Here is a 25,158-nt window from a genome sequence, read left to right as displayed (position 1 = left end):
AAAATTTAAAAATCACTACAATAACAAAATAATAGTTTATACATTGTTTCCAAATATGAAAAAAAAAGGTTCAGAAAAAATCAGTACAGTGTTGTCAAAAGAAAGAAAAGAAATAAGAGAAAAAATGAACCAATAAATATTGATCCAATGAATCATTAAAATTGAGTGAAATTTCATCAATTTAAATAGTTTATGGTCTAAATGTGATCAAATAATAAATTAATGGCCAAATATTAAAATTTTAAATAAATCAGAGTCTAAATAACATTTTGCACCAAATTACAAAGTGTAATTCATAAGTGAATTCATCTTGTAATTTACTAAAAAAAAAACTACAATAACAAAGTAATAATTTATACATTCGTGTTGTTAAAGAAAGAAAGAAAAAATAAGAGAAAATGTAGGAAAAAATGCTAATCCAGGGAATCAAACCCCCACCCTTATAAACACCTCCACTTTGTCTTTACCATTCAGCCCAATAATATCTTTTGTTATATATCTAAATCTATATACCTTTTAACCATAATTTTTTTTAATAATTATCAAATTTTAAAAAAAATCTGATCGGAGGCCCCATAAGTCAGAGGCCCTAGGCGGCCGCCTAGGTGGCCTCCCTCTAGAGCCGGCCCTGTGAGGCGCACATAGTCCACGTCACTATTCTCTAAGACCAGATATGGTTTCAACCTTTGCCCATTCACTTTGAATATTTCATTGGACTCGTTCTCAAGTTCAATAGCTCAATGAGGGAACATATTGACAACTTTAAATGGCCTAGACAACCTAGAACGTAGCTTTCTTGGGACCAACTTAAGTCGAGAATCATAAAGTAATACATGTTGTCTTAGTAAGAATTCTTTAGGCTAAATGTGTTTGTCATGCCAAACCTTGGTCTTTTCCTTTTATATTTATGTATTCTCGTATAAGAATAGTCTGAATTCATCCAATTCATTCAATTGCATCTTCTGATAGCAGTTGTTCTACCAAAATTCAAAAATATTAATGTTTAAAAATCTATGTCTTCCTTCTCAACTAGGAGATGGTAAGATTTTGCAAACAACAGTCTACATCGAGACGTGTTGATAGGTGTCTTATAAGCAGTTTGGTAGGTCCAGAGGGCATCATCCAGTTTTTTGGTCCAATCAGTGCGATAACGACTTACCTTCTTATCTAGGATTCTCTTAATTTATTTGTTGAAGATTTCCACATATCCACTAGTTTGTGGATGGTATGGATTAGACATCATGTGGGTGACACCACATCGTCGAGAAAGTTGTTTGAATTGTGCATTATAGAAGTGAGTACCTTGATCACTTATTATAACTATTAGGGTTCCAAATCATGTGAACAGTTGTCTCAGAAAACAAACATCTACTCTAGCATCATTAGTGTGTCTTTCTATTACTTTGACTGACTTGCTCATATAGTCTACAACTATTATGATGTATATGTTCCCATATATGCTAGGAAAAGCCCCCATTAAATCTATAAACTGATGAATTCCTTTGTCCATCAAGTGCAACTAGGATTCACCACTACAAATCGATAAATCCCCACTTGCATTAGGAATGACTTGAACCCGAGCTTCTTATTTGGCTCAGTGCCTTGGTTAAAACCTCAACCCTGTATAATATCAACCCGACCCCCATCTATGTGCAAGATCCTACAAACCATGCATCGACTACATGCATTGGTTACATCCGCGTGGGTGACAGTGGATCGAAACAAGAAAAGATGGAACCATGCTTATCAATTAAGAGCATCTTCAACAGCCTCTTAGTTGGGCTCTTAAGTTAAAAGTTGAGGAGTGAGAGTTAAAAATCAACTTCAACAGCTTCTTAGTGGCTCCTCGAATGAGCCTCTTCATTCTCTCTATTAATAGAAAGTCTCTTTCCACCTCTTAGTGCATCCTAATTCATTTTTTTATTTATAATTTATTATTGAGGATTATATCTCCTCTTGCTATTGGTAAATGTAATAATAATTAATAGTTTTAATAATAAATTAATAAGTAAGGAGTGAATACAAGAAGTATCGTTGGAGATAATATATCTTAATGCCTCTTAAATCACTAAAAGTCAATTATTTATATTATTTTTAGAGAGTGCACTAAAAGTCTTGGAGATTCTGTAAGGAAAGAATGGGTTGTATTTAGATAAGTTGGGTTTGGAATCCCAAGGCACATAAAACAACATAAAATGCATGGGAGACCAATAAGGAGAGATGTGAGCTTCACATGCTTTATGCCCTTCAAAAATTTATTATCTTTTTTATATATATTTTTCTAAATATTTATTACTACCTCTGTTTCATATTACATGTCTTTTTAGGAATTCTTTTTTGTTTCATATTACATGTCATTTTATATGATCAGTACATGTTAAGTTATCTTTTTTTCTGTTATAAAATGCGGATTTTCGAAAATTAATTAGAATAATAGACTTATTATAGAATAAATAAATATTGGAATCAATAAATAAGGGGTAACAATGTTTTTTTTACAATATCCTTAATTTCTATACAACTATCTAAAATGACATGTAATATGAAACGGAGGGAGTATCTTTTACCTCTCTTAGTTTTAATGTTTTTAGAATTAAACATCCTCATCGGACAAAAATAATTATACACGCTTAACTATGAAAAAAACTACCTGCTCAAACGTGAAATGTGCACATCTGTAACACTCTAGACGTCCAAACATATTTTATTTCATATCTTTTCATGTGTGTTGTAATTTTAAAATATATATTTTTATGGTCTTTTTTAAGAGGATATGTTCCAACCCATAACTTCTCACTTCAAAGATGTACAAACTTAGTTACGCTCCTTTGGAATTTCAAAGTGTATTTAAATCTGTCATTCTCTTAAAAATACGGACGTAGCATTTGTATAAATATAAATATAAGGAAAAAGCTTAATGTATTAAAACTTTGGACAAATAATTCTATTATCACTATAATATAAAGAGATGTTTATTAGCATATTAAACTCGTTTAAAGTAATTTATTGGTTTTTTGAATTTGTTTATCCTTCTAAATTTGTTTAAAGTAACCTATTACATAGATGAACTTGCTTAAAGTGATATGGGCATTAACTTGTCTAAATATTCAGATTGCTCGACCATTTAGGACCCAACTTGTCTCTTTTTATACTTGCATATGAAAGAGACAGAGTCGAGAGACCCAAAGGTCACGCTAGAACAGACAGTCGCCACGTGGCCCTCTTCCTCTTTATAGCGCCATCATATCCACACTTAATTAATGACACATGTCTCATCAAAGCACACCTCATTAATTAAACAGGATAAAAGACGGTTTCAAAAGTGCCACCTGGCCTCATCAGTTTCCTTAGTCTATTTTAAACTCTAGGGAAAACATGGGACGTTCTCTATTTACTCACATTCAATGGTGCGATCACCTTTCAAAAGATGGGGGTAATTGATAAGGTAAGTAAACCGCAAGCTAACCACCAATGCAACTTAGCCATTCCAACAAGCCTATCATTGAACCCTACTAGGCCCTAGACACACGCTAGTAATTAAGTTGAGCTTTCGAGCCCCTATAAAAGGGAAATGCACACTACTGGTAAAGGATCCAAAGATCTATCTCTCTCTCTTTCTCACTAATAACTCTTAATTTATATTCAATTATCTTATTTTCTAAATCACTAACTTGATCATCGGAGTGTCCCTAAAAGACACATCCCGGTATAGGAGGCGAACCATCAAAGATAGTCTTCACCGAAACCCCACTTCCTTATTAACATGTATAATTTCCTTTCATCAAACTACCCTCAAAATAAGCATTTGCTTGTCCTCAAGCAAAAAGAAAGAGAAAAGAAAGAAAGAAATATGGAACAATTGAGTTGGAAATTACTAGAGCTAACTGAGATTTTCACCTTGAACTAAGAACAATGATAATCAAATAAGAGATCAAAATGTTTGAACAAAGCCAATTGTTTAACTAAGCTGAAATCAATATAAAGAATCAATTCTCACTTAACTTAATAATACATTTTTGTATAAAGAATTGCCTCTGAAAGCAAAGTGTTTATGCTTACTCAAGGTGTTTCAACATAATAAGTTTGTTTCTCTTGTCAGCACAGAAGTCCATAACAAATACCATAAGCTTGCATTTTGGTCTAATCTCCAATACTTGGATTGTTTTAGAAATATAATCAAATACTGACTTCGAGGAACAGCTGAATGGAAGCAATACATTATACCATTCTTGCTTTTATTAAGGCTCAAACAAAAACACTCTATTTCAGGTTGTCTGTTAAGCATTTTGATTATGTCAATTTTGTTAAGTGTAAATCGCTTAGTTCTATGGTTGACTATTGTTCTGAACTGCTAAGTCATTATTTCATGTGTTCATAAATATTTCTCATTGTGATCTAATGATTGTCTTTCTTAATTGCTTAGTAAGAGAAAGAAATATAACAAGAAGATATTAAAGTAAATATTCCTAGTATTAAAGGATAGGATGAGTGTTTGTACAGACTGTTCCAACTATGAACACAAAATAAATAAAAACTAAACTCCTTTTAAAAAAAACTCATTCGCCTACTGAATTTGTTCAACAACAAAAACAAAAAGATAAAGAGTTTTTCAAATATTTGAGTGGGCTACACCCTCACTCGATTAATCAGTCATCATGTTCCTTTTCCCCCACTAGGCTTAATAGAACAAAATCATATTCAGCTGAGCTATTTCTCTCTAGAGTAGCACAATTTCATGCATGTTCTACCGGATGGCTGCTCGGTTAAACTGGTCGTAATTGTATATGACATTGATAAGGCCGATCGCTTGGCACATCGATAATTCCTCTAGGTCCTGTTGGGTTCTAGACATTACTATGGTGTCCAATTGTTCCTTGATGACCACTCTTGTTCGGTCTACTCTCCTCATTTTCCTCTTCTAGCTGCAGCATCCATTTCCTCCCAATCTTATAAGCAATCCTCAATTTACCCATAGCATTAAAGAGCTCCATATCATGCATAAAGGTCAGGGTATAATTTGTTGGGTTGAACATCATGTTCAAATAGCTAGCATGGTAATGAAGGACCTAAAATAGATGTGCTTTGATCAGTGGGGGAACCAGGACCCAGATGACCCGGGACTCAAACATATCAGCAAAAAAAAGTTCAAAACGTCAAAAGAAAATTCGAAATTAAGTAAATATTATTACATGTCTATTTTTTATAACTGAATCCTATGTTTGTACAATTTTTGACAACGTTGCAGAATAGGTTCATTTTCTATGCTTACAAACATATCCTTCTCGATGCATACCACCATACTGTCATTCAAATATTTATCTCCTATCTTGTTATGCAAATCAGTCTTGATAATGCTCATTGCTGAAAACACTCGCTCAACAGTAGCCGTCGCGACAGGTAATACCAAAGATAGCTCAATAAGTCGATAAACTAACGGATAAACCAATTGTCTATTCATCGCAACCATCTTAATAGCAAGCTCCCTAATATCTTTAAGTTCAGATAAATTTTTATCATTTCTCACATCAAAGATAAAATTGTTCAATTAATTGATCAACAACTCTCGGTCCATTTCTGAGAAATCTTCCGGATAAAATTGAGCAAGGCGAAGAAGCTTTGCTTGATCGAAGCTTGAAAATGCGCTTCTCGGATCAAGACAACTCATGCATAGAAGTAACTCCGTATTTCCTTCTCTGAAACGATCATCCATCTCTTTACCAATAATAGCAATAACCTAATAGACGAAATAGAAGCAACTTAATGAAGTCGTAAACAAAATAAGTATCCTAAATCTATTACATGAATTCCTTTGTTATAAAATAAATTAAAAGCAACTTAATTCACATAAGACACTCAATCAATTTTAAAGTCAAACCAGTAAAAAAAAAAAAGAGAAAACTAACCTCATATAAGATTTCATGACGATATATGTGGAAATAAGTAACGCCTTGTCCTTCACGCCTCGATTTACCACGTATTTTCAACGTGTCTTCCATATCAGGCACATCAATAGAGTTTTCAATACAAAATTTGGTTACATCTTCTAAGAAAATCTCCCATTGATCATCTCTCATCGCTTGCAACTGTAACTTCGTAGATCGAACTATTGTCATAGCATTGACAATATTCTGAGGCTTTTGTTGTAAAGCTTGTGATAAGTCATTGGTAATTCCTAGAATACCTTTCATCAAATGCAATATAAACACAAATTCGAATGACTCCATTTTTTCAAGCAAACCCTTGGCAATCCCTTTTTGCTCAGGAATACTAGCATCTTGACGTACATGATCAAGCACTTCAACAATTGACGACCACATATGAAAACAACGGACTAATGTTCGATGATGTGAACCCCACCGTGTATCTCCCGGGCGTGTTAAGGAGGTTTCTTGATTCTTTCCTTTGCCAGAAGAAATTTCACCACTTTCCAAACCCTCAACTAACTTTTCATGTTGCTTTTGCAGAAGCATGTCTCGCCTTTTACATGAAGCTCCAACCAAATTCACAATTCGAGATAAATGATCAAAAAAATCTCCCACATAAGGTGACCATTTTGCTATAGCAACCACTATTAATTGGAGTTGATGAGCAAAACAATGAATATAATACGCAGATGGATGTTCTTTCAATATGATTGATTTGAGACCGTTGAATTCACGTCTCATGTTTGCTGCCCCGTCATAACCTTGGCCTCGTAATCGGGATAGTGAAAATCCATGTCTAGAAAAGAGTCTATCTATGGAAGTTTTCAGCGATTGAGATGAAGTATCAGCCACATGTTCTACCGAAATAAATCTTTCAATCACCTCACCATGCTTGTTCACATATCTTAAAACAACAGCCATCTGTTCCATTACAGATGCATCTCCAGACTCATCAACCATAAGTGAAAAAAAGCTATCCCCAAGCTCAGCAAAAATAGCTAATCTTGTCTCAACTGCACAAGCACTTACCAATTCCTTTTGTACTTTCGAGAAAGTAAGCTGATTGTTTTTAGGAGCATTACCAAGTGAAACTTTTGCAACTTCTTCATTTTTAGCACAATAAAATTCAAGTATCTGAAGAAAGTTCCCCTTGTTCGAAGAAGTAGAAGATTCGTCATGCCCGCGAAAAGCCAAACCTTTGTGTAAAATTAACCGTATAACATCTAACACTGCAGTCAAACGGGTCCGATAATTAACCTCCATTTCATGTCCTTGTGCAGATAATATGTGTGATACACTTTGCCTCTGATTTTTGAATGCTTGACATTGTTTTTTAGCTTCATTGTGGGAGCTACCAAAAGCACCGACATGTTGTCTAAATACGTCTAATGCCTTCTTCCAATTGCTAAATCCTGTTGTTGTAAACACGGCTAATCCAGAATTATCCCTCCTATTCGGCCTAAAGAGATAACACCACAAACAATATGCTTCATCTTTAGCAACACTGTATTCCAACCAATTAAATTCTGTGAACCAATGCTTTTGGAAACTTCGATTTGTTTTGTTAATACACCTTTTTGGATAGGTAACATCAGAGGGTTGACAAGGACCCTTAGCGAGATAGGCCCTCCGAACTTGGTCTCTAATATTTGGATAGTAGTTGTCAATTGGAATTCGAAGCCCCGGATCTGAAATAAGATCTTTTGGATTGAACTCGATGGATACTGTCTCAACAACAGGCGTTTCTAAAAAAGTATCATTTGTCGATGTCCTTGGTCTTTTAGTTACGAATTTGTCCATTCTGAAAAGACCAATATGCAAGTGGGGAACCATAGTTTTAGAATTAAATACAAACAGCAATTCAACTAAGTTTTTATCAAAAACAAAGTTAAACATGAAAGGATTAAATACAAGCAAACATTGCATTGTATATCCCACAAATTGTATCAAAACTTGTATCAAAACAAGCAGGCTTGATCTTATTGCATAAATTGTATCAAAACTTTAAAAGGTAAAATAATAAACAGAGTATGCTAAATCCCACAAAAAGCAACTGAAATTGACACCGAGAAAACCAAAATTTATGAACCCCCAAACACTAAAAACCCCCAAAATTTATGAACCCCCAAACATTAAGCTTTTATCAAAAACAAAACAACAATTAGGGATTAGGGGGTGGAGACTGACCGGAAGTTAGTTGCGTGGCCGACCGACTGGACTCTTGCTGATTCTGCGCGTATACTTATTACTGGTTCTCAACAATTAGGGCTTAGGTGATTGTGGAGCGCTTATTACTGATTCTGCAGCTCAATTTTCATTTAAATCAAAACGAACGTCGTTTTGCCCATTAAGTAAAACGACGTCGTTTTGATATAAAAAATTTCCCTGTCGGCTGTTGGTGCTCGAGCCTACCCAACCCCATGTTCCGCCCCTGGCTTTGATGTTGTAGCCCCAAAATCAGAAAGATATTTCCCAACAAGTACTCTTCTTTCATTCAACATACACCATAGAACAAAAGGTCACTAGTGGGAACACTGCTCTGGTTGTTCCGAGCAAAAAAAGTTGCAGCTTGCATTTAACAGAGATGATTCTTTAGATTGGAAGCTTTAGAATCACTTGGGTTGTAGCAGTCAATACCGCTTAACTCGTTCCAGAACTCTTGGGGTTTGAATTCTGGAGGAATCTTTTGCAGACTATTCATATACTCTTCACTGGTCTGTTCTTCTTTTATAGCTCTGAGATACAGGTTGAACATGTTGGATCCGATGCCTATTACATGAAAGGTGTATTGTGTCTCATCCTTTTGGTTTGCTGTGAAGGTGGCCAAAAAATTCAAGTTTCAGCTACTTCCAAACTGGTGGCAAAGCCTTCTAGTCTTGCTCATGAACCTCCTTATCAAGCCCCATTTTCCTAAGGCTATCCCAGCAAATCAGTCTTGTCGGACCAAAGGGCATCTCGCTAAATTTTTCAAATTTAGCTCGGTGTTCTACATTTTGGAAAGATGTGGCTCCAGTGATCATCATCGGAGGAGCGCTTTGTTGTGAAGTAGATGCTCCCTTGCTCTTTCCTCCTTATTTCTTAACGATTGATCCTCATCGAGTTCCTCTCGGGATTCTTTTTCTTCCTGAAATGGTTAGGATTCTAGAAGAGGAAAAAGAGCTTGAAATTGATTGAGCCCAAATTTGCATGCGAGACAGCAATTGAAATCAGACGTTGCTTCTTTTCATTTCAAAAGAAAAGTTTTAGGTGTCATAGGTTAGTGATCTCATGTTTGTCTTTTTACATCCGAAAAATAACCGCAAACAGCAACAACAAAAAATAGATAAAACAAACCGACTTTAAAGAGGAAAAAAATAGAGCGAGTGAAACTGCAAGATATGATGTGATTAAATAGGCCCGAGAACTGCCAAGTGGAGGTTGACGAGTGGGCATTGTGATGGTTCAAGCGGTGAAATTTGTAGGGTGGTTATAGTCTTGTAGAGTGTTTGAGTGCCTTTCTTAATCCACTAAGATTAATGAATCTTAACAGTTACTTTTTGGCACGAAAAGGTTGATTTGACCAGGATTGATTAAGTTTTAGATTAAAATTTAACCTGTTAGGAAGATAGAAGTTTTGATACGGGAAATGACCGTACTTGTTCCTTTACCTTCCAAAATTTTACTCTTACCGGTCGACTTTTCCATTGTATGAAGACAAAAAAAAAAATCTATATGTACGAACAATTTGTACAAGAGGAATTTTCACAAAATTACAAAATCCTACTCATTCTAATAAACTGCTATTTTTAGATGAAGTTAGCAATATAGCAATGCATGATGACCCCCAAAATATTTCTAAGTAGTATATACAAATAGAAAATACTTTTCTAGTGATGTGCTTCAATTGGAGTTTAAAACTGACACATGCTCATGTTGTTCATGCTGCTTGTTCTATAAGGTGCACATAGTCCACATCTCTATTCTCTAAGACCAGATATGGTTTCAAACTTTTTTCCGTTCACTTTGAATATTTCATTAGACTCATTCTCAAGTTCAATAGCTCAATGGGGGAACATTTTGACAATTTTAAATGGCCCAGAACACCTAGAATGTAGCTTTCTTAGAACCAATTAAAGTCAAGAATTATAAAGTAATACATGTCTTGAGAAGAATTCTTTAGCTAAATGTGCTTATCATGTCAAGTCTTGGTCATTTCCTTGTACATTTGTACATTTGTGCTTTCTTAGAACCAACATTCAAAAATATTAATGTTTAAAAGGCTCTTTCTTCCTTCTCAACCGGGAGATGGCAAGATTTTCCAACAGCAGTCTATAGGATGACGTGTTGATAGGTGTTTTATCAACTGTTCGATAGGCCCAGAGCGCATATGTATTGTACTGTACGGTCTTTCATTACTAACTTCGCACAAGGTAAGGAACTGTAGCTCAAGGGAAAGAAAAGTAAGGGCTCAATATAGGCTCTTACACCGGCCAGCCAAAACCATCACTAGACTATACCATAGCTCCGTAACTTCTCAATTCAAGTAAGTAAAAAAAGGGGTTACGGAAGGACAAGAAAGCAAGCAAGAAAAAGGGTTACGAAAGCAAGAAATAGACTAAGAAAAAGGGCTAAGGAAAGGATAAAAGGCTAAAGGTCTAATGTGTTAAGGGCTTTCCTTGTATCTCGTCCAGTGCGTGTAGGTCATGTTCTTTATTACTTAATTTCAGTAACAATCAGTTCAGTTCAATTCAATTCAGTAGCAATCAGTTCAGTTCAGTTTCAGTATTCAGTAATTTATCATTATTTATTATAATTATAATTATTTATATATAATTTATTATCATTTTTATTATTATTTATCTATAATTTATCATTATTTATTATTATTACTGTTTATTTATTTCTAGTTTATCATTATCTATAAATTAGATAAAAGTCAAGAAATGATAGTTTATTAAAGTATATATCGTTTAATAAAAAAAATTAAAGTGTGCATCCATATTATAAATTATTTCTCATATTTACCCAATTCATCAATGTTAGGGATAAAATTGCATTATTTTAGACGTTAGGGGTAAAATTACTCCTGACCCAAAACGTTAAGTGTATTTTTGCACTTTAATCCTTAATTGTAATAAAAAGTTAAGAATTTGTATTCATATAAAGATTTGTATTTAATTTCATAGGCTTTAAATTATATGTAAATTTGTGTTTGTATGTAATTTGTATTTTTAATTCAAACTAGACTCATTTTTATTTAATTTCATAGGTTTTTATCGAGCTAAGATTTTATCAAGCCGAGCTTTTATTTGATATTCAATTTAGTTTTATCTTTAATAACATATTTATTTATTATTGATATTATTATTATTATTATTAGAACCATTATTATTATTATTATTATTATTATTATTATTATAAGCTTATTAATGTCCAATATTATCATCAAAATGATTTTAAAGTCTAATATCATCATTATTGTTAAGTTCTTAAGCTCGGTCGCATTCAGTTAAGTTCGGTAGCATTCAGTTAAATATTTAGTAGCATTCAGTTAAAAAAAGAGCCTCAATCCAATTGATAAAACCATTATAATAAAGATATATAAATTGAATCGGTTCACCCCCTAAATATATTCTAATATATGGTTAATTGGTTATATTTTTATAACACCCCTAAATGTGATAAGACGAGTGCGGAAATGATGTCATAGGGATGTCATCCCAAATGTTTTTGGCATTTTACACGATTATCACACTGAATATGTACTATAAAGACGTACATAAACGATACAACACAAAGAACTGCATATAACTAAAATCACAAACATACAGTATAATCAGTCTTGCAAAGAATAGAGATTATACATATGATATAACAACAGTGAAAACTAAGACATCTAATCATCATTACACTATAACCAAAAGAACAACTGCAACCGAACTCCATAATGCAATTAACATTCTGTCGCAATAATATTTTCATTACTTAGTAATCTTACGACCTACTAAACATGCCCAACAATCACCACACTATATTTGTATTTAGCATAAACCTTCTTTAACATTAAAATTACAGGAAAAATCTCAAGTTTATTTGGCAACCTACCAATCAGCAAAGTTCGAATGATCATATCCTTCCGACTTCTACGCCCTGTAACTCTGTAACCTGAATTTCTATAGAACTTTCCTGAATAAATCAGTTCTGCTATAAAGCGGTACCTGCAGGGTGCTATACCATACATTTCGTCCCATGCTAACAACAAATCAGAATATTGCTTAGGATCAAATTGAGTTCGATGTCGCACTATTCAGCTGGAGTATCAGAACGGATTCTCTCATACAACCGATAAATCAGGGTAGACTTTGACATCTGGGGTTCTCTTTCCAGTGCTGTAATGACATCTTTAACAGAAATGCTACGAGCTACTCTAATATGCGGCACACTTGCTTGGTTCCTTCCAAATTTCCTAACAGCCCCTGCTGAAAGGGTAAAAGTAAGGTAAAAACAGAAGAGCATATAGTATGGTTAGCATATGCTCCAACCAGGTCTCCCACTTACTTGATGCAGTCGTAGGACTCCTTTTATCTGTGTCTTGATTATCCTTCATTTTTCTTCCAGATGTTGACTTCTGGCTCACATCTTTATGCCGGCGGGTTTGCTCAGCCATCAGTTGCCATTTTGACAGCATGTCATCTCCACCAACAGCATTTCGGGCAGCAATATTCGCTGCTGTTGTCCTCATTTTGTCATCCTCTTCCTTGTTTACCTGGAAAGAAATATAGTTTATATATTTAATCCAATAAAGGCAAACTGTTCTGTTACATGTCCAATTTGTACCTTCACCGCTTTCAGACGATTTTCATCCTTTTCCTTATCGCCTTCTATTCCATTATCACCCTCAGGCTGCAGCCAAGCAGACAGTCTCCCTCAGTTTTTTTGTTTCCGCAAACTTAAAGGAAAGTTTAACAAACAAGTCATAAATGCATATAAAGTACCCACTTCATTTACTTTACGGAGCTTTTCTGCTTCAGCCTGCTTTTTCTCCCATTCTTCTTTGGCTTTCCTGTTCATTGTCACAAGTTGCTGCCGGACATCCGAGGTGATTACAGTACGGTGCCTAGGCTTCTCAGCATCAACCCGCTGAAAATATCCAATTAAAATCAGGAAAAGTATAAATAAAGAGTCTTTATTAAAGACAAGAAACTAGCAAGTCTATTGAAGTGCAATCAGAATGAAATTGACCTGCTTTGAAAGCCTGATCAGGTTACTTATAAGTCCACGCAATCTTTCCTCCACACACTGAAGATGGAATTTATAAGAAAATATACCATAATTGTGATTTAAGGACTAAGAACGTAGCAGCTCACCAAGGACAAGCACCGCTCTACATCATTGTTGATATTTTTCAACCCGCACTTGAACACTGTAACATATGGCATTATTGACATTTACAAAGTGCATTAAGAATAGATTTAGAACCGATATACACTGATGATTGAAAATTTATTAACTTATCTCCGCCAATCTTTTCTGCAGTGGAACTTTCTGCAAAATCAGCCTTTCTTCTTCTTCTTGTACAACCCTTCGAGAGGCTTCTGAAACCCGACTTTCCTCTTTGGACCCAGAAAATAGCTGTTCTTCCTCTTCCTACAATTGTCAAAAGGGGAGCGTTCTGAATATCTTTAAAAGAGGACACCATTTATCATACACAAATGCATACTTCTAGAATGGCCCAAAAAAAACATACCCTTAGATTAACTCCACTGACAGCTGTTACATCATTGAGTTGGTCAATGCTTTGGTCCGAGAAGGCCCCAGATACTTTTTGCTTCTTGCTGTACGGAACCCAAAAGTTTTGTGTGAGATAAATCCAACAAAATGATTCATGAAGGGTGAAAGAAAATAACTGGCAATCTAAAACTTCTCTCAACCCATATGACAGAAAAGGTCATTCCACCTTGATGCTGGTGGTGATGAACCAAGTGCTTCAAGTGGCTTCTTTTGGCCAACAGAAGGTTTTTTGGGAGGTGTCCTTGCATTACCTCCAGCAGAAAGAGCTGCAGATGGAATCCTAGGGCCTACCTGACAAGTGTAGAAACAAGAAGAATTTTAGTCATTATAAATAAAACAAAGAAGCCACGTCCAGCACCACCATAAGCATCTCTCATATTTGTGCCTTGAACAACATTTTCAGCTTTGAATTTCAGTCCAAAGAGTGGACCCCATCAAGTTCAATGGCAGTAATGACATAAAAGGTATATTCACTAATAATCTTACAACTTTGGACAAATCATGAATCCCTACTGCCCAAAATAAGCTTTAAAGATGATATTTTTGTGACGTGTAAAATTTTCTTATCTAGCAGACTTTATCATCTAGGTTGATAATAAAATAAAGCAAAAAATTTAAATAAAAATCTTGAAAACGCAAATAGAAGTATATGGTAAGCAAAGAACTGCCATGTTGCCATGTTGAAGGGATGGGTAAACAAATCTAGGTCTACACTTACATTATAATGAGAAACAAGCGAAATCTCGATCTATTCACCCGCTCCAGAACCAAATTGCAGTAGAACCCAAACAACATATAAACACAAAAGGCAATGAACCTGATGCATGAAACTAAAAGCAAAGCACTAAGCTCTAAGCACAATTGACACCTTAGTGATTCGAATATCAATTCAATTCTTATCTAGACAATAAGAAAACTATACAGATATCTAGAGACTAATAGCTAATCCTTTATATTTATATACATGTGGGTGTGTGTGTTTTGTGTGTGCGTGAGCTCTCATATCTTCCAGGCTAAATGCACAATTAAGCCCTTGAAATATCAGGGTTTTAAGTCTCTCCAAATTAACCTTTGTGAAGCATCCAATCTTGCCTTTTTTCTTTGGTCAGTTGCAGCTAAAAAGCAGTCTCTTTCTCTAGTTCCCCACTCGTGTCTAACTAAAGTGGCTATTGATGAGAAGGTCCTTTTTGTATTTTTACCTGCATAGCTTGAATGAAAGCAGCGCTTGCCCACCTATCTATATTCTCCGCCTGAAGTGAAGGCTGGCTCGGTTCTTTCGTGTCAAAGTGTGCCTTTGAAAGGCTCACCTTTCCTTATGAAATTCATTTCACTCCCAACGCCACGGGCTTTTTATTCGCCCAGGTTAATAAGGTGGTAGTCCTATTATGGGGGTATGAACCCTAGACCTGCCACTTCACTTCTAGGATAGGCACCTCTCAAGGCTTGCTTGTTTATGTTTCCTTGGTCGGGGAATCCATCAAATCAAGGGTCCCAAACCAGGTATGTGAGCGAGTCCGGTACGAGAGTTCCTCCGGCGTGTTCATTCATAGAATAGCACGGTAAGGGAAGCTCATCCCAATAGCCAGAGTTCAAGATTGAGGAAGCGGGAACGTGAACTTGCCTTGAGATCGTGAACTCGTGCTTTCAGCTCTGTTTCATACGCTAATGTGTTCTTGTTCCGTTAGCAGGACCGGACTGAATCCCTTAACAATTAGTATCAAAGTAGACAATCCACCTAAAAGCCGGACCCAACTGAAAAACAGCGCTAAAGCTTCGTATTATAAATCCAATTTTATTAAGAAAGGTCCAGGGATCCCCAAGTTCTGTAGCTTCCGAAGGGTCCAGTGATCCACCAACAAGAAAGAGTGAAAGTTATGAATTAAGGGGGTTTTAAATCTCGTTCATGTAAGCTTCTTCCCTGCTGGCACACTAGGAAAATCAGTCTATCTAGCGTTAAGAGCTGGGCTGTTAAAGTGAAGTGGTAAGCGCAGTAGGAGCTTGCATTGTTCGCTGTGCGCTGTATCGCTTCCTTCTCAGCTATCAGTGCGGTAATGCCTTGCATCGCACTATTGCCTTTTTTCTGCGTTTCTATATTTACACGCAATAGCTTAGTTTACCAGGGTTGCATCTTTTTCCAATTCGGCGGAAACTTTCCTTTTATTTTTAGATCAAGCACCTTACTCTATCGGAGTGCAACGACCCTGCCAGTTCCTGCTTGACATCAATGGTCTTTTTTTTCCCACAACATCACAATACCCCTGCACTGCCCTCCGCGTGCAAGGCATGCCGAATTCTACCCCTGCCACCCCAAAGATCTCTAGCAGTCCTCCTTTCAAAAGAATGACGCTTGGTTTCCTAAAGAATCACTATAACCGCTTTACATTTCTTAACTAAGCTCTTCACCACGAATCTCCTCTCCCCAACACATCTTACTTAAACGCCATATACCAGCATAATTTGGAAAGACTTAATTTATTATAAGTTAGCTAATATAAGATGTTTGTATATGGCGTCAGTTAGTTAGTATAACCAATTATATTGGTATTTCTTTAATCAATCCTTTTTATGCATTAGTTTGGAAGCGGACTTCTAAATTCAATTAATTCAAATGGTATTGTTTGAAGAGTACGACAACCCAACATAGAGTAGTGGTGCTTGATTTTCGAAGTAGGAGATGTATGAGAAAACGAACACCACAAGTGGAGACTAAGATTAAGTGGTGGAAACTGCAAGGGGAGAATCAACAAAAATTTGTGGATGAGATGGCCAAAAAAGATATTTGGACTTGTAATATGGATTTAGATATAGATTCGATATGGACTAAGATGGAGCATAGTATAAGGGAAGTAGCGAAGGAAGTTCTAGGTGAATCTAAAGGTAGCATGCCACCGGGTAAGGACACATCTTGGTGGACAGAAGAAGTACGACAAGCAGTAAAGAGTAAGCGAGAATCCTATAAAATATTAGGGAAGTGCAAAAGTGATGAGAACTACGAAAAGTACAAAGAGGCTAAAAGGGAAGTAAAGAAGGTCATACGAGATGCTAGAGCAAAGGTGAATCGAGATCTGTACACAAGATTGGATATGAAGGAAGGGGAAAGAGACATATATAGAATTGCTCGGATGAGAGATAGGAAGACGCGAGATCTCGGAAAAGTTAAATGTGTGAAGGATGCGGACCAAAAAGTCCTAGTTGGAGATAAGGATATCAAGGAACGATGGAGGTCCTATTTTGATAACTTATTTAATGGAGATCGCGGACAAGAGGTTGGAGATATAAGTATCCCTCACGATATGATAAATCGTGAATGCATACGGAAAATTCAAAAGAGTGAAGTCGAAATGGCATTAAATAAGATGAGATTGAAGAAAGCAGTAGGACCTGATGGCATCCCTATTGAGATTTGGAGAAGTTTGGGAGAGAGGAATCGAATGGTTGACGACGTTGTTCAACAAAATTTGGAGAAACAATAAGATGCCATCCGAATGGAGGAAAAGTATCCTAATCCCGTTGTATAAGAACAAAGGCGATGTCCAAGATTGTGCCAACTATCGAGGAATCAAATTAATGAGTCACACTATGAAACTGTGGGAGCGAGTGATCGAACAAAGGCTAAGGAGGACGGTGAAGATCTCGGAAAACCAGTTTGGATTTATGCCGGGAAGATCAACTATGGAAGCCATCCACCTAATGAGACAATTAATGGAGCACTATCGAAATAAGAAGAAAGACTTGCATATGGTTTTCATTGACTTGGAGAAGGCATATGATAAAGTACCAAGGGAACTACTTTGGTGGGCCCTAATAAGGAAAGGTGTTTCACGAAAATATATTGACATCATAAAGGACATGTATGAGGGAGCATGCACGAGTGTACGCACCAGTGTTGGGAAGACTGAAGAGTTCCCTATTACGATTGGAGTGCATCAAGGTTCTGCACTAAGCCCATTTCTTTTTGTCATCGTTATGGATGAACTAACGAGTTCCCTTCAAGATGGTATACCATGGTGCATGTTGTTTGCGGATGATATTGTGTTGGTTGATGAGACGAAAGAAGGCGTGGAGAGGAAGTTGGAACTATGGAGAAAAACTTTAGAATCTAGAGGCTTTAAGCAGAGCCGAAGTAAGACAGAATATTTGGAGTGTAAGGTTAGCAGCGATAGGAGTAGGGAGGCAGGGACAATCACCCTAGATGGGAGAGTTGTTCAGGCATCGGATTGCTTTCGGTATTTAGGATCTATTATCCAAACGGATGGAGAAGTAGACAGAGATGTTGCTCATAGGATTAAATCTGGTTGGGCGAAGTGGAAGAGTGCTACGGGTTTCCTTTGTGACCCCGGCATGCCAAATAGATTGAAGGAAAAATTCTACCGCACGGCAATCAGACCAGCACTGTTATATGGTACGGAGTGTTGGGCAGTGAAACACTGTCACACTCATAAGATGTCGGTGGCGGAGATGCGTATGTTGAGATGGATGTGTGGTCATACGAGAAAGGATCGGGTGAGTAATGAAATAATTAGGACAAAAGTAGGGGTTACATCTATTGAGAATAAAATGAGGGAAAACCGACTAAGGTGGTTTGGCCATGTAAGACGAAGAGCGCTTGATGCGCCGATTAGGAGGACTGAAGAGTGACAAAGGGATGTAGTAGTGAGGGGTAGGGGAAGGCCTAAGCAAACTTGGAGGAGGGTGATCGAGAGTGATATGAGTGTATTGGGGATTGAGGAAAATATGGTAGTGGATAGGAAAGAGTGGAGGGAGAGAATTTGTGTCGCTGACACGACTTGATTTCACGGTTTTATATGATGGTTCATGTTAGCCGACCCCGAATCATTTCGGGACTAAGGCTTTGTTGTTGTTGTTGTTGTTGTTGGTATTGTTTGAAGAGTGGCAAAGGGATGTAGTGGTGAGGGGTAGGGGAAGACCTAAGAGCATCTCCAACAGCCTCTTAAATTGGCTCTTAAGTTAAATTTTGAGGAGGGGGAATAAAAAATCAGCTCCAACAATCTCTTAGTGGCTCCTCAAATCACTAAGAGTCTCTCCATCCTCTCTATTAATAGAGAGCCTCTCTCCACCTCTTAGTGCCTCTTAACTTCATTTTTTATTAATAATTTATTATTGATGCGTCTCTCTCCTCACACTATTGGTAAATATAATAATAAATAATAATCTTAATAATAAAATAATAAATAATGAGTGAATATAAAGAGTATTGTTGGAGATGATATATCTTAGTCACTCTTAAATCACTAAGAGTCAATTATTTATATTATTTTTAGAGAGTGTACTAAGAGTCTCTTGGAGATGCTCTAAGCAAACTTGGAAGAGGGTGATCGAGAGTGATATGAGTTTATTGGACATTGAGGAAAATATGGTAGTGGATAGGACAGAGTGGAGGGAGAGAATTTATGTTGCTGACACGAATTGATTTCACGGTTTTGTATGATGGTTCATGTTAGCCGACCCCGAATCATTTCGGGACTAAGGCTTTGTTGTTGTTGTTTGGTATTGTTTGAACTCAGGAACACAAGTCATCTTCATAGATCTTTTATTTTTCATTTCAATTTCTCTAATTATTGGACATATATGCATAATTTATTATCGTTTAAAAATAATAAGATATCAAGTAAACAAATGTCAATACACATTAAGCCCATGAACTTTTAAGGTTTTAAGGATTAAGCCCTGATCTTTAATTTTCACACACATCGAGCCCTTCACTAGCGGCTTAGCTAATGGAGCCGTTAGTGAAGGGATCAATGTGTGTGAAAATCAATGTTCAGAGGCTTAATCTGGAAAAATAAATGATCACGGCTCAATCCTTAAAACCCTGGAAGTTTAAGGGCTTAATTATATATTTAGCCTATTTTCTAAGAATATCTACATGAATATATGAATGGAAACATAAATTTCAAAAAAGATCTGATCAACACAATTTCTAATCTCAGTTTTCCTAGACAGCATCACCAAGAGTTCTGCTCTAGTGCTCTTACACACAAGCACATCTTTATTATTATAAAGATAATCTAAGTGACATAAGTAAAAAAAGCAAAGGAACAAGGAGACCTCAAACAACTAAATGCAGATCAACATAAGGTTACCTGGACATTAGGGTCTAGTTGAGTCGCAACTGAAGGAGAAATAGAATTTAATTGCATCCCAGCCATCGATGAAGGAAAACCAACTTTAGAGGACTGCTTCTCTACGGAATCTTCCTTTAAATTTCCTGAGACTGCATTCCCCTGTTCAATTCATGCAGTAGGTTTACATGAAAATCTGAATAAAAATATAAATTTTAAAATAAATTTTGGTCTAATTATCCTTGTCCAGTTTCCCTTAGCAGCATCATTATCAGTCCTGTTTTTAGAGACTTTAATTTTTGAATTGAGTAACATTTCTATGGCTACATTCACAAAAATACAAAGGAATAAATGCAGATCAAAATAAGGTACCTGGACATTGGGGTCTAGTTGAGTAGGAATGGATGGTGGAATCGAATTTAAGGGCACCCCAGACATAGGCGTAGGGAAACCAACTTTAGAAGACTGTTTTTCTAAAGACTCGTCCTTTAAATTTCCTGGCAGTGCATTCCCCTTTTCAATAGATGCAACAGACAAAGAATGTGAAGTAGACAACTGGGATTTTTGCAGTTGCTCAGAAGATTGTTCAACTGATTCATGTTTTACATAATTCATTGATGAAAAAGGAGCAGAACTTTGCTCTTTATTTGAAGGGGGTTGCCATGGGGCTGAATTTTGTTGAAGCACTGGTTTGTTTGCAAATTGGGAAATAGGACCACTCTGCACTGTGCCGGGATCCGTAATTGCACTTTGCCTCTCAAATTTTGGAACACCCATCAAATTCATCGACTGTGTTGAACCTCCCATTTGAGCTACCCCCATGCCTTGATGTGAAATTTGCATCATTTGCAAATCATGAGGTTGTGGTTTTGTGGATGATCCTGAAGTGTTGACATTCGTTCCTGAATAAGGGTGAAAAGTACCACTACTGCCTCCATACATTGGAAAAGAAGTCTGTGGGAAGTGCAAATGCTGCTGCTGCTGCTGCTTGCTGTGTCCTTGCATTGATGTTGAAGAGTGCTCCCTGTCTTGATTGACAAGGCCAGGTCCAGATGACGGCAATTGACCTACTTGCATTCCATGAGAATCCAGTTGGCGTTCAACCTCACGAGATTTTTGCGTATTACTTTCCACAGGTTGATAGCTCGTATCAGCCTGCACTTGAACTGCTGAAGATGCACAAGAACTAGTGGGCATTCTCAAATTTTGTTGATGTACAAAAGCTTGAGATTGTAACTGGGATTGGTTGGAACCTGGCTGCAAACACATGGCATGCTGGTTATGATGAAAAACAGAAACACAGATATGGAAAATAGGATAGTTTATTCATAAACTCTCTGATAACTAAGAAGAAACTTGGAAAAGAAAAGTGGCACTGCCATAGAAATTTAAAATAAAAGATAAAAACAGAACAAAATTGAATAAATTGAAAATCTCTCACTTATCTAATCCTAGAGCGGAGCCAAACTCTACTTGTTTTCAAGTCCAGCAGACTATAAGCTCAAAAAAGGGGCAAACAGCAATTCTATACCACCCCTTGCTGAGCGCTCTCCCCATAAATACTACTACTCCAGCTCTCTATGCTTCTAGCTAAGCATAACTAACTCCCTATACTCAACCTAACCTCTTAACTCCTAGCTCATTCTCTATCAGATTGCTTTCGGCAGTCATTCTGTTGGATTCCGGCGAATGAATGCTGAGCTCTTCTAGTTGGGTTCCCATCTCTTCCAACTTCGCATATTGGTGGTCTACTCGCGTCTGAAGCTTTTGTTCATCATTCTTCCCCATCATGAATCCGGCAGGTCGAACCAAATAATGGGAAACCAAACAATAACAGGACAATAATGTAAGGTAATAGACTGAATGCAGCAAAGTTTAATAGAATAATGGGAGAAATGCGAGATCTTTATTACATTTATAGGAGAGACTAGTAAAATAAACAACAAGAGCTATAAATGGACTGAGAGTAACTCCCTAGCCCCCACAGAAAAGGTATTTTCCCTCTCTACCCAAACTAGAGCAGACCCCTGCTAAAGCAGAATAAAATTGCCAAAATAATTCTTCCTGTCCTCTCTCACTAACTACCCAGCTATTTGTATCCCACGCATAAAATGACAACTCAGCCCTTTCATTGGGCAACCTTCTTTCTAGTGTAAACCTGCCAAGTCTTGGGTCGTTCATTCCTGGGCTGGAGTAATTCAGGCCCAATTGCAGAATCTCTATCATACTCAACCTAACCTCTAACTCCTAGCTCATTCTCTATCAGATTGTTAGCACAATAGCAGCAAAAAAGAACTCCGAATGTCATTATGATTATATCAAGATAATATCGGTTTATTACCTGTGGCTGCAATTGTGCTACTGCCAATCTAATCACTTGGTCCCCTACAATGTTTCTCATAAGCCTGACAAATTGTTCTTTTGCAATTTCATTTTTCTAGCAACAATAACAGAAGAGAATCAGAGGATAACAAACAAGGTATCAAGAATAATCCATGGAAAAAAAAAAAAAAAGTGTCGAGGCACCACCCTCAATTTACTAAATAAAGTTTGAAGCTGCATCTCTCTGTCTTTATCAAGGTGGGGCTTCAACGCAGGCAGCAATAACATAAATGGTATCTGATTCTTTAAGTTACCAGGCCGCTCCATAGAATGTCTTTCAGATATCTGCATGCCAGTTGTTCGAGGAGTCTGAAGGGGAACCTGTGCTGCCTCTCCTTGTCGAAGATTATCTTGAGTTTGTTTCTGATGTAATGGAAGACCTGGTTCCTGTTTGACATCATTCTGCAGTTGCTGACTCTCAAGAGCAGACCCATGCCGCTTTAGATCCATTGCAAACGAATTCTGGTCTTCTTGTTGTGGTTGTTGACCAGGGCTGTTAGCATTTTCATCTTGCTTGCTAGGTTGCCAATTTGGATATGGAAGACTGGAAGTTTGATTGGGTTCATTGGACAAAACTGCATCAATTTGAGTTTGAAAAGCCACAAAATGACCGGAAAATTTCTAAGCATGAACCAAAGAAAAGAAAAGAAAAGAAAAGAGCACAGACATTATTCTTATCTTGATATGAGTCGTATATTGCAATTTAAATGATAAAATCTAAAAAAAGAAGACATTTTAAAACTATGATCAATAAGCCCTCTAAGTTGCAGCAAAGAAAGAAATACTATTATTTCCTGCATTATTACTTAAATATAATCCAAGATACAAACAAAAAATACATAAACAAACAATGAAAGTAATGCCAAAAACTGAAAACATTCATAAACTCCCAGAAAATATTAATTTAATCACAGAAGCTCATGATATCGTGAAAAAACTACATCCCCCTAACATTTTCTTTGTCCCTTGCTCAGTCTGCCTGCCCCATCCCTGAGCTTCCTTGATATTCTTCTCCTTGTAGTGTGCAAGGACAAAAGAAAAGAGCTTAAGATCCCTTATTCCCCCATATCCAGGACATGTCCCTGTGACATGAGTTTAACACCATGCTAACAGCCAGAGACTTACAATCTCATGAAAACCATAAACAATACATGACAAAAACTAAGAATTAAATAGCCCTACAATTTCACTATTTCCACATCCCACCACAATCAATAATAATTGTGAAGGAAATCACTCAAAAGCGCACTTGAAAGTTGGCAGGGGTCCTAGAGCATAAATTTTCACATATCAAAATACAAAAATAAAAAATCAGAACAAACTATCATCTATTTGACACTTGGATTTTTGTTTCCCACTTTATTAATTATTGCTGGTTCTTTTCAGAGTTACAACTATTGCCTAGGTTACTTCACAAGCACAAAACAAACGTCTAAGTACAGTGGAATAGTGGTAATTTGTAAATAACTAGATACCTACAACAACTGCTTAACTGAGTTTCAGCCTCCTAAATAAGAAACATAATAGATAATACCAGCGCAACCAAATATTTCTCTTGGCCAAATTTCCCTAACATAATAATTTGAATCAACATCCCAAAAATCCATTTCATCACCACTATCTTAAATCAATTCGGAGGCCCATAAACAATTGAGGACTTTACCTGAATCAGAAGCCAGGGAAGTGGAGGCATCGCCTCCAATATCCCTATTCAAGGCAGCCTGAAATGCCTCTACGTCAGCACCGGAATGCATACTTTCGTCCTATGAGCATGTGAAAACAAACACAAAGAATTGAAACATTATTTTTCCAACATCTAGATTTTAAGAACAAAGAGATACTGCATATGCAAAAAATCCATTTAATACCTCATCTTCTTCAAGGAGCTTCATAATGGAAGGGTCCATGATGTGCCACACCTGTGGCTGACGACCAGCCGGTGAGTCAAAAGTTCACTCTTCTATTACACCGGTGAAGAGGAGAGATTTCCTTTACAGAAGCTTATGTCCGTCTATATAAAGCACAGGTTAGTGTATTAACCGAACAGCAAAACGTCAATTTCCGTTCGGTGCGAGACCGGCTGTAGAGTAGAGGAAGAAACAAGTCAAGGTAACATCAATTATTTCCTGCGCATCTGTTTATTCAAATCATCCAGAATTTCACATTTCATGTCAATACCTCAATTGAAGTTTCAATTCCATGAAATTAGGCTTCATACTTACATGGATGAAATTGACTCGGTTATCTTAAGGAGAGAGGAGGGATCGAGCCTCAAATGGCCAATGGCTTCAATAAAGGTCGACGAGGGACTGCCGTTGTGATTGCCTTGTGCGAAGCCTCAAAACCAGGAAAGGGAGCGGGGGCTAGCGAACAAGGAGTAGGGAGCCGATGAACCTAAGTAGTGATGACGGTGGAGGTGGTGCAGTCGAGGGAGGTGGATCGTGGTGATTGGGGAGAGGACTGCGGCAATTGAGAAGAGAAAAGTAATGGGGAGTTTGGGATTTTGTTGGACAAATTGAAACAGGGAGGAGAGTGTGAGCAATTTATAACTAGTTGTATACCAATGCACCGATATTATAATTTTATTTACTCCCGGTAAGAAAAATATACATGAAAAAAATGGTTTGTCTTTAGCAATGCTATAGCAACGTCCAGGTATCATATCGGATTGATACGACGTCAAATCAGCAAATCAGATTTATAGAAAGATCAAGGATCGGTAAATCAGATCAAATGACGTAATAAATAAATAATAAATATATATAATTAATTTAAAATTATTTTTATAAAGATAGAGTTTAAATATATAAGGATAAATAGAGTTTAGAATAATTTTGAAATACATTAATGTATTTTATACCATGAGATCTTTTTAACGGATATTATAGTCTCAAAACAGACAAGTGGTGAATGGGAAATTGATACTTAAAGTGAACATTTGAAATGGTTTTGAAGATAATAAAAATAAATTAAGCTTGTCTATCCTACGTAGGAAAGAA

The 25,158-nt window shown here is 36.6% G+C and overlaps 2 protein-coding genes across 5 annotated transcripts; both read right to left on the bottom strand.

Annotated features, from left to right (window-relative positions):
* Nucleotides 1–5,164: 5,164 nt before the first annotated feature.
* On the bottom strand, nt 5,165–8,223 carry LOC136223862 (uncharacterized). The gene is made up of 3 exons (XM_066012034.1): nt 8,112–8,223; nt 5,904–7,725; nt 5,165–5,734 (listed from the first exon to the last, which is right to left on the bottom strand). Exons 2-3 carry the CDS (start codon nt 7,722–7,724, stop codon nt 5,546–5,548), a joined length of 2,010 nt encoding a protein of 669 aa, XP_065868106.1. The 5' UTR covers nt 7,725; nt 8,112–8,223; the 3' UTR covers nt 5,165–5,545.
* Nucleotides 8,224–11,679: 3,456 nt separating this feature from the next.
* Nucleotides 11,680–24,686, bottom strand: LOC136222266 (transcription initiation factor TFIID subunit 4b-like). 4 transcript variants are annotated; one of them, XM_066009845.1, is made up of 16 exons: nt 24,382–24,686; nt 24,028–24,293; nt 23,823–23,922; nt 22,307–22,734; nt 22,119–22,214; nt 20,150–21,034; nt 19,799–19,939; nt 13,861–13,985; nt 13,651–13,738; nt 13,415–13,550; nt 13,271–13,326; nt 13,146–13,202; nt 12,903–13,043; nt 12,741–12,806; nt 12,462–12,669; nt 11,680–12,382 (listed from the first exon to the last, which is right to left on the bottom strand). In XM_066009845.1, exons 2-16 carry the CDS (start codon nt 24,064–24,066, stop codon nt 12,207–12,209), a joined length of 2,742 nt encoding a protein of 913 aa, XP_065865917.1. In that variant the 5' UTR covers nt 24,067–24,293; nt 24,382–24,686; the 3' UTR covers nt 11,680–12,206. The 4 variants fall into 4 exon arrangements, with proteins under 4 accessions (XP_065865917.1, XP_065865916.1, XP_065865918.1 ...); XM_066009844.1 differs by having other exon boundaries at nt 24,028–24,239; XM_066009846.1 differs by having other exon boundaries at nt 11,680–12,379; nt 24,028–24,239; nt 24,382–24,685.
* Between the last annotated feature and the right edge of the window lie 472 nt (nt 24,687–25,158).

The sequence above is a fragment of the Euphorbia lathyris genome, chromosome 3 (assembly GCF_963576675.1).
Source record: "Euphorbia lathyris chromosome 3, ddEupLath1.1, whole genome shotgun sequence".
NCBI lineage: Eukaryota > Viridiplantae > Streptophyta > Magnoliopsida > Malpighiales > Euphorbiaceae > Euphorbia > Euphorbia lathyris.
Note: the sequence above shows the minus strand (reverse complement) of the source record. Positions and strands in the feature narration are given on the sequence as shown.